At 48.5% G+C, this 10000-nt stretch overlaps 1 protein-coding gene across 5 annotated transcripts in view; it reads left to right on the top strand.

The window, feature by feature from the left end:
* kcnh2b (potassium voltage-gated channel, subfamily H (eag-related), member 2b) overlaps positions 1-10000 on the top strand; it is a 94867-nt gene that overhangs the window by 10788 nt on the left and 74079 nt on the right. For all 5 annotated transcript variants that reach the window (XM_057013115.1, XM_057013114.1, XM_057013112.1 and 2 more), the window contains exon 2: positions 2461-2691. In XM_057013115.1, coding sequence (XP_056869095.1) covers positions 2461-2691 — 231 coding nt within the window. The remainder of the gene's footprint in view (positions 1-2460; positions 2692-10000) is intronic.

The raw sequence follows: 10000 nt of genomic DNA, 5'->3' as shown, positions 1-10000 counted from the left end.
CTTTGTCAGACTATACTGTACAGGTGTACGTCTAAAGTACACGAACATTCCAAAGTTTGATGTCACGGCAGCCTGATGTCCAATTCACAAACACAATATACTGAGATGTCAATGTATAACGAGGGACTAATGTATGTTCAGCTTAAAGCAAATGAATGAATGCATTATTATAGATGACTATCAGCTGACCCTGGTCAGGAGCCCTAAATAGCCTCCACGTTCTGGACGTATCCCTCCCAGCACAACGATCAAAGGCTGAAACGGAGGCGTGAGCTAACGCAGCATCCAGTAATCTACAAAATTAGAATATCCAAGGTTGCCTGACTCTAATACAAGAGAAGATACAACTGAATTCAACACTCTTTGAGTTTGAATTCAGTTGAATTTGAATTCACTCTTTGGTCTCTCAGACGTGCTGCTAAGCATATTTTACTTTATATTTTCCATTTAATGACAGATCCAGCCATGTCACTCATCTTTCATTTCACTTCAGGGGTCTCTAATTGATGTACCTGTATTTCCTTCCACCCACAGGGATACGTCCAGAACGTGGAGGCTATTTAGGGCTCCTGACCAGGGTCAGCTGATAGTCATCTATCATAATGCATTCATTCATTCGAGTGTAGCTCAGATGTCTGCACCATCGTTGTGGTTCTACCAGCTTGTAGCTGCTTGCCTCTCCCATTAGTCGATCCCATCCTTCTTTTAAAGAAGTGGTCACGTCTGTCTAATCTACTCTCCCTCTCCTCCCTATCACCTGTTCATGTCCCCCCTCCTTCATCTCCTCTGCCTGGACACAGAAAATGTCTCCAGTGTCCCAAGGATTAGGGTCCATTTGCATAAATCTGCATAACCTTATTAAGGCAGCAGAGAACACTGTACTTGTTGTTCCCTGAGACACCCAGAGCGAAACAGCCCATTAGGGATTGTGATGATTGAGGAATTATCACACTTATTGACCACTGGGGGACGGATTTGCCCCATCAACTGACTGCCTCCATCAGAAAATCTTGTCCCTTGTCCCAATTTACATGCAAACGGGAAATCTCACATGATCTAACATGAAACAGCAACAATCAGGAAATACAACGCAACACAACACACAACTTTTAACAGCACCTACAAGAAGAATCAATCAATCAATCTTTATTTATAGGCATCTGTCAGCATCAATCAAAATTGTTTCCAGACTCCTACCAGAACCCCAGGACCTGACCCCCAACAAGGAAAATCTCCCCTTCAACAGGAAGAAACCTGGAGCAGGACCAGCGCAGCGCATCGATCTGATTCACGGAATAAGTGTCACGCTGACGACAAGCTGACAGGATTTGGACCAAACACAGACATGGGAGATGGGAGCAGGTTCCTCAAAGATTTACTGGCCACACAAACAAGTAGCTGACTCAACAAGAAAAGGAGCCTTATTAAACTGCCCAAAAGTAGCATATCGCCACCTAGTGTTGAAGAGTTGGACAGCTTCTCTCCAGTTATCCCACATGGAAATAAGCCAAACTAACGCTGAGCTGCACGTGCACACGCAGTGAGCGACGCTCCTAAAGCGAAAATCCTTTTCCTTCTGCGACATCCTTCCCATTGTCTCTGACCCATCCAGCTCTTGCTTTGATCCTTCATGTAGTCTCACCTCGGTCACCACTGACTTCAGCTCTTAGAAATGTCCTAATCTAAATCTCCACCAGACAAAACAATATCTCTCTTTTTCTAAACTCAAACTATGGTTGGTTGAGGAGGGAGGGGAACGTGAACTGATCGTGATCATCAAAGATATATAAAAACCGCTGTGGAGTTGGTGGACGTGAGCACCAACGTCTCCTCCCGTCGGCCTGCTGGCAGCACCAGGGATGAAGACACTACAGACGTGAAGAGCACAACATCGCTCCCTCAAAACCTCCTGTCACTAAAGTCCTTCAGCCGTGTGCTTGTGTGTTTTTACAGTGTAAATGCAACGTTAAAGAGGACAAGGACACGCGTATCTGCAGCTTCAGTTATGGCTGCATGAACATCTTCAATGAGCTGAATGGCTCCTTCAGAAGGCAGTTTAGAAGCCATCAGAGTATTCAAAAAAAAAAAAGTTTCTAAATTCTTACTCCAAGGTGGTTTTCTCTGTCAACTGGACTGGGTTTCTTCTCTTGAAGACGTTTCGCCTTCTATCCAGAAGGCTTCTTCAGTTCTCTGACCCATCCATCTAACTCCAGCGCAGCGGCGTGTCGGACAAAATAAGATTGTGCGTGCGTGCGTGTGTGCGCGCTGTATACTCTTCTCCACATATATACATTCTTCTTCTTCATTTTCATGTGATTTGCTGCCAATAGAAAACCAATCGGAGGTAAAGCCACTTGTGCCACAGTTGGCTGTTACGACTTTATGAAATTGTTGGTTTGTGTTCATTTTAAGTTCGAATCAATGAAACCTAAAAATGAATTTGTTTCCTTTTGTCCACAGGTCGCAACTTTATCATAGCAAATGCCAGAGTGGAGAACTGTGCCATCATCTTCTGCAACGATGGATTCTGTCACATGTGTGGTTACTCACGTGCTGAGATCATGCAGAAGCCGTGCACGTGTAACTTCCTGTATGGACCCGACACCAAGAGGCTGGCTATCGCACAGATGGCGCAGGCACTGCTGGGCTCAGAGGAGCGGAGGGTGAAGATCAACCTTTACCACAAAGATGGTAGGAGCCTAAACCTAATCCTAACCCTAACCACAAAGATGGTAGGAGCCTAACCCTAACCCACAAAGATAGTAGGAGCCTAACCCTAACCCACAAAGATGGTAGGAGCCTAACCCTAACCCTAACCCACAAAGATGGTAGGAGCCTAACCCTAACCACAAAGATGGTAGGAGCCTAACCCTAACCCACAAAGATAGTAGGAGCCTAACCCTAACCACAAAGACTGTAGGAGCCTAACCCTAACCACAAAGATGGTAGGAGCCTAACCCTAACCACAAAGATAGTAGGAGCCTAACCCTAACCCTAACCACGAAGATAGTAGGAGCCTAACCCTAACCACAAAGATAGTAGGAGCCTAACCCTAACCCTAACCACAAAGATGGTAGGAGCCTAACCCTAACCCTAACCACAAAGATAGTAGGAGCCTAACCCTAACCCACAAAGATGGTAGGAGCCTAACCCTAACCCTAACCACAAAGATAGTAGGAGCCTAACCCTAACCCACAAAGATAGTAGGAGCCTAACTCTAACCCTAACCACAAAGATAGTAGGAGCCTAACCCTAACCCTAACCACAAAGATAGTAGGAGCCTAACCCTAACCACAAAGATGGTAGGAGCCTAACCCTAACCCACAAAGATGGTAGGAGCCTAACCCTAACCCACAAAGATGGTAGGAGCCTAACCCTAACCACAAAGATACTAGGAGCCTAACCCTAACCCACAAAGATACTAGGAGCCTAACCCTAACCCACAAAGATGGTAGGAGCCTAACCCTAACCCTAACCGGGGTTACATCACTGCAGAAAACTACCGGCATTTGTTGAGAAGTTTGTTTCCCTTTTCTGCTGGTACGAGAGTATTTTGTGGAATTAGTCGGAACATCTGCTTCTCCCAGACAGCTTTGATGGAACATTTAGCAGAAAGCACTTCCTGTTTTATCAACTTTGGTGATTTGTCATTTCTTGGACCTGAACAGAAACGTGGTTCTTTGTTTGGTCCATCGGAGCGGACCTGTCTGAGGAAGAATCGCAGTGTTCCTCTGTAGTGATGAAGTGCTGCTACGCTAAGAACCCAAATATTAAAATGCAGTGCACAAGAGCTGGGAGAAACCAGTGGCTGCCAGAGTTTCTCTGGAGTGTTTGGTGGACAGAAAAGGCTCCAGCTGTCTCTGCGTACTCGAGGGGAACGAGCCTCCCACTCAGGGCTCGGATGGTAGCCAGTGTTTGGTTGGAGGTGGACACGCTTGGAAGCTGCAGAAGAGCCTCACAACAATATTTCCACTCATGCTGCCAGTAATGATCAACTCAAACAACCACTTCCGTCCTGGCACCTGTAGGGAGACGCTAACACACCTGAAGTGTCGCTAACAAAGCCGTCACGTTCATTCATTGTGTCTGATGCTGCAGGTTTGGGTTAGTGGCCCTTTAGGTTGGTGTTCTTTGCCGCGTCCTCCTCATGTGATATTTGGAGTATTCTGCTCATCATGAAACTTTCTAAAGCGTACGGGTCGCTGGTCTAACTGGGTTCTGCTCCGTTCCTGTGCTGTGGATGGAAAGACCTGGCTGTTTAGGTAGGCGTGACCTTGGTGACTCAATCATGGTCACACACACTTGAGCTCAGCGGAACATGATGTCATTGGTAATCCCAGCAGGCTGCCTTGAGCCATCAGAGATCACCTGACCAAACCCTGCTCATCCATAATGGACAGGAAGGAAACACAACGCCACTTCCTCCTGATCCTCATTCATCTTGCAAAACCCCAAATAACAAAAGTAGAAAATGATTCTTTCCCGTGATTCTGATTGTCTCCAACGCTGCAAATTTGTATTTTTCCTAAAATAAAGGTTTTCAGCAGCAGAAACACACATGAATGCACAGTACGTGCACATGCAGCCAAAGCCATTCATCTCATGCCAGACTCAGGCGGAAGCCTTCATGATGATGGATCTCCCCTCCAACTCTTGCGCTCAGTTGTCCAAGTCCAATTGCTCACTAGCTTAATCATTCTTGCTCTCTAGGTAACCTGTGAGACAAGACATGCGCACACCTTCATGCTTGCACCTGTGCTGAGATGCAAGGTCCTGGTGGCCTCATGATAACAGAAGGTTCTTTACAAAGTGCTGCAAAAATATCTTCAGCTGTGAGGTGGCACAGGACGCCAAGGATGACGTTGTTACCCACGAAATGCTCAGTTGTGGTGCTAAACTATCAGGCAGTTCTTTAACAAGCTCGAAGAGCCTGGAGACACTCTGCTAGCCACTAGCTAGCCTGTCCAAATCTGAGGTAGTAAAAAAACCAAACACTAGTTGACATAATGACACTGTGGACGTGTGTGCTGCAGCCTCAGGCGTGGATCATTAGGGCTAGGGTTAGTGGATCACTAGGGATAGTGGATCACTAGGGTTAGTGGATCACTAGGGATAGTGGATCACTAGGGTTAGGGTTAGTGGATCACTAGGGTAGTGGATCACTAGGGTTAGGGTTAGTGGATCACTAGGGTAGTGGATCATTAGGGTTAGGGTTAGTGGATCACTAGGGTTAGGGTTAGTGGATCACTAGGGATGGTGGATCACTAGGGTTAAGGTTAGTGGATCACTAGGGTTAGTGGATCATTAGGGTTAGTGGATCACTAGGGTTAGGGTTAGTGGATCACTAGGGTTAGTGGATCATTAGGGTTAGGGTTAGTGGATCACTAGGGTTAGGGTTAGTGGATCATTAGGGTCAGGGTTAGGGTTAGTGGATCACTAGGGTTAGGGTTAGTGGATCATTAGGGTTAAGGTTAGTGGATCATGATGGTTATGGTTAGTGGATCATTAGGGTTAGGGTTAGTGGATCACTAGGGTTAGGGTTAGTGGATCACTAGGGTTAGTGGATCATCAGGGTTAGGGTTAGTGGATCACTAGGGTTAGGGTTACTGGATCATTAGGGTTAGGGTTAGTGGATCATGAGGGTTAGGGTCAGTGATCATTAGGGTTAGTGGATCACTAGGGCTAGGGTTAGTGGATCATTAGGGTTAGGGTTAGTGGATCATCAGGGTTAGGGTTAGTGGATCACTAGGGTTAGGGTTAGTGGATCATTAGGGTTAGGGTTAGTGGATCATGAGGGTTAGGGTCAGTGGATCATTAGGGTTAGTGGATCACTAGGGCTAGGGTTAGTGGATCATTAGGGTTAGCGGATCACTAGGGTTAGGGTTAGTGGATCATTAGGGTTAGGGTTAGTGGATCACTAGGGTTAGTGGATCATTAGGGTTAGGGTTAGTGGATCACTAGGGATAGTGGATCACTAGGGTTAGGGTTAGTGGATCATTAGGGTTAGTGGATCATTAGGGTTAGGGTTAGTGGATCATTAGGGTTAGGGGATCATTATCTGCTACAGGAGCCCAATCTTCTCTGTGCAGCTGGAGGAGGACACAAATAGATCCTGCACTGGTTCTGGTTCTGGCTCCTCTGGTTCCCTCCGCTGGGACTGTCATAAGTGGAGGAGGTGCTGGTGTCTGGAGCGTTACCAACGAGCGCCATGGCTACTGAGATAACAAGACAATAAGAGTCCAGATGAAAACAGCTGTACCACAACGGTAGCTGAGTGTCATTAGAGACGGAAACTTCACCACGTTAAAACTGATCCAGCTCCCTGCACGTTGTTATCATGCGTGTCATGACGGACACACTATCTCTGTCCCAAGGTCAGGAGGCAGCTGTGTCAACACTGGACCTCGTGCACTGCGTCCTTATCTCCTACACGGAGACAGCTAGGCCTCGACCAAATTAGCATGTCTGATTAGCATGTCTGTGGCTCCTACGTGACAATGAGTCTTCATTTCCTCATTAGCAATAAGAGGAACCTTCTTCCTCCTCCCTTGACCTCTGTTTCCCTCGTGGGATCGTGGGGGGGGTGCTGGAGCCGAGCCCATGCAGGCTACGTCCTCCAGCGTTTTGGGGTTTGGGACCTTGCTCAAGGGTGCCTCGGCAGTGCTCTGAAGGTGTTCTGGCCCCGCCCACTGCTACGGAACACCTCCATTATCATCCAGGAAACACAATCAAACATTAATTAAGTATCATAATCTGTTACACCAGCGTAACAAGGAAGCAACATTCTGCTGCACCTTAAAATCCTGGTCTGTGAGTGAGCGTGAACTTTCCCGAAGAGCCTCCGTGTTGCCTGTGGAGGAGCAGCAGGTGTTTATCAGGCGATGTGACGGTCCTAAAGAGAAGCCTGATAAAGCCCCAGAGGAGCTGGATGTTCTGTACAGAGGAGGAGGGTCGCCACGCTTGATTGCCTAGCAGCTGTAGCTAAGCACAGCTCTGAGACCTGTTTCCCTGGAGAGGAGTGCACGTGCACGCACACGTGCACGCACTCACAGCACAGATTACATTCATAAGAGGAACAACCACATTCATACATTCATGATCAAAACCAGAGATTATGTTTCAGAACATGTGACATGAAAGCTGTTATTTCACCTGTATCTCAGCAGACAGGTGATTAGCACCAGAACAACTACCTGCTCCCGTCAGCTGCTCATTCTGGGTTATTTCCATTCAGAATGTTTCATTTGCTCCCACACAGGGATTGTGTCACACCTGAGGCGTCGTGCAGACCCTCGTTAACTGCAGGTGTGTTAATCAGGTGTGAAGCAGATCTGACGGCAGAATCACGACTCTTGTCCGTCGCTGCTTCTCAGGCGGTTAAAGGTCCATCAGGTGCTCTGCTTGTGTTCACCTGTATTCGCTGGTCACCTGTTGGAACGGCTGATGGAGCACAGGTGACAGACGCTGCAGATTAACCAGGATATTCACCTGTTAACGGCCCTAACCCTAGCCCTGCACGCCAGCCTCGGCCCTGCGGCAGACACCACATGTGTCGTGCTCGGGTTAGGGCTAGGGTTAGGGCTAGGGCTAGGGTTAGGGCTAGGGTTAGGGCTAGGGTTAGGGCTAGGGTTAGGGCTAGGGTTAGGGATAGGGATAGGGCTAGGGTTAGGGCTAGGGTTAGGGTTAGGGCTAGGGCTAGGGTTAGGGCTAGGGCTAGGGTTAGGGTTAGGGCTAGGGTTAGGGTTAGGGTTACGGTTAGGGTTAGGGTTAGGGCTAGGGCTAGGGTTAGGGCTAGGGCTAGGGCTAGGGTTAGGGCTAGGGTTAGGGTTAGGGTAGGGCTAGGGTTACGGTTAGGGTTAGGGTTAGGGTTAGGGTAGGGCTAGGGTTAGGGTTAGGGCTAGGTTAGGGCTAGGGTTAGGGCTAGGGTTACGGTTAGGGTTAGGGCTAGGGTTAGGGTTAGGGTTAGGCCTAGGGCTAGGGTTAGGCTAGGGTTAGGGCTAGGGTTAGGGCTAGGGCTAGGGTTAGGGTTAGGGCTAGGGCTAGGGTTAGGCTTAGGGCTAGGGTTAGGGTTAGGGTTAGGGTTAGGGTAGGGCTAGGGTTAGGGCTAGGGTTAGTGCTAGGGCTAGGGCTAGGGTTAGGGATAGGGCTAGGGTTAGGGCTAGGGTTAGGGCTAGGGCTAGGGCTAGGGCTAGGGTTAGGGTTAGGGCTAGGGCTAGGGTTAGGGGTAGGGTTAGGGCTAGGCTAGGGTTAGGGTTAGGGTTAGGGGTAGGGTTAGGGCTAGGGTTAGGGCTAGGGTTAGGGCTAGGGTTAGGGCTAGGGCTAGGGTTGGGCTAGGGTTAGGGTTAGGGTTAGGGATAGGGCTAGGGTTAGGGCTAGGGTTAGAGCTAGGGCTAGGGTTAGGGCTAGGGTTAGGGCTAGGGTTACGGTTAGGGTTACGGTTAGGGTTAGGGTTAGGCTAGGGTTACGGTTAGGGTTAGGGCTAGGGTTAGGGCTAGGGTTAGGGTTAGGCTAGGGCTAGGGTTAGGGCTAGGGTTAGGGCTAGGGTTAGGGTTAGGGTTAGGGTTAGGGCTAGGGTTAGGGTTAGGGCTAGGGTTAGGGTTAGGGCTAGGGCTATGGTACCCTAACCCTAGCCCTATCCCTAGCCCTAACCCTAGCTTGTTTGCTCTGTTATTGCTTCTTATTGACTAAATGTGCTCCTGGTAGACATTCATGTCCAGCTCTACATCCCAGCTGAGACTGAACTCATGCTAACTAGCTAACCACTTTAGCTATAGAGCAACTGGATATTATATTAGATTAATGGTCCCAATAATTCAAACATTTCCTGGTATTTATGGGATGTCGTCTGCAGCTGAAAACTCACATTTGACTGTAAAAACCGTGATTCCTTTGTGAGTTTTGGTGCGCCAGATTAGCAGGTAAAGCATTAGGTATAGCATTAGCATGGTCACCAGTGTTCTGTAGGTAAAGCATGAGAGACGCAGCCGTCCCTGCAGGCTGTGCGTTATTACTCCTGTCCTGAGCCGCACTAATGTCCTATTACAGTTGTAATTACAGCAGACTCGGAACCTCCCACATCTATTTATCCATCACAGTTCACAATATAAAGGACTTTCCTCAGCACCTAAAACACTTCCAGGAAAACAGTTTGTTTCTTTGTTGGAGTCAGTTTGTGTGTTTTGTTGCCAGGGAACCAGTCAAATGATGCCTTCACTTCCTTTTCTCGTGGCCGTCATTGACCACGTGTTGCATTCGAGTCCGATTCTGCATCGTTCAGAACAAAACAGCAGCAGTTGCGGATCAAAGGTGAGTTCTGGAGCTGCTCACTGACCCCTCACGTTAGCAAGATTGTTCTTCAACGACCGGATTTCTTGTCTGGACAATTGGGAGCTTGTTGGCTTGAATACTGAATATTGTCTATTTGTGGATGTAGAATTCCTCTTGTGTGTCTTTGGTTGTTTCGTTGTGTGTGTTTGTACACCGGATCTGTTTGGGCCCGGTCCAGATGTGAACGCCACAGCACGGAGAGCCTGTGGAAGCTAAAGCCCTGGCAGCAAGGAGGAGGCGGTGCTCCCTTCCCTCCCGCCCTCCCTTCACTCCTTCCCTCCCTCCCTCCCTTCTCCCTTCCCCCTTCCCTCCTTCCCTTCCTTCACTCCTTCCCTCCCTTCCCCCTTCCCTCCTTCCCTTCCTTCACTCCTTCCCTCCCTTCCCCCTTCCCTCCCTTCCCCCTTCCCTCCTTCCCTCCTTCCCTCCCTTCCTTCCCTTCCCTCCTTCCCTCCTCCAAGGCTTCGAGGGTCTCGGCCATCATGTTTAATGCCGTTGCCGTGGCGTTTATATGCTGGCGGAGGATTAATGACCTGCGCTCACTCATCATATTGGACGCTCCGTCTTCTCGTGCCAGAAGGTCGGAACGTTGAACTGTTGGCAGGAAGGAAGTAGAGGATTAAGAGAATATTGGTTTCCTAATATCAGAATCAAAATGATTTTATAGTTCACACAC

Source organism: Takifugu flavidus, chromosome 17 (assembly GCF_003711565.1).
Source record: "Takifugu flavidus isolate HTHZ2018 chromosome 17, ASM371156v2, whole genome shotgun sequence".
Lineage (NCBI taxonomy): Eukaryota > Metazoa > Chordata > Actinopteri > Tetraodontiformes > Tetraodontidae > Takifugu > Takifugu flavidus.
The sequence above is the reverse complement of the archived record's forward strand: the minus strand, read 5'-3'. Positions and strand labels throughout refer to the sequence as shown.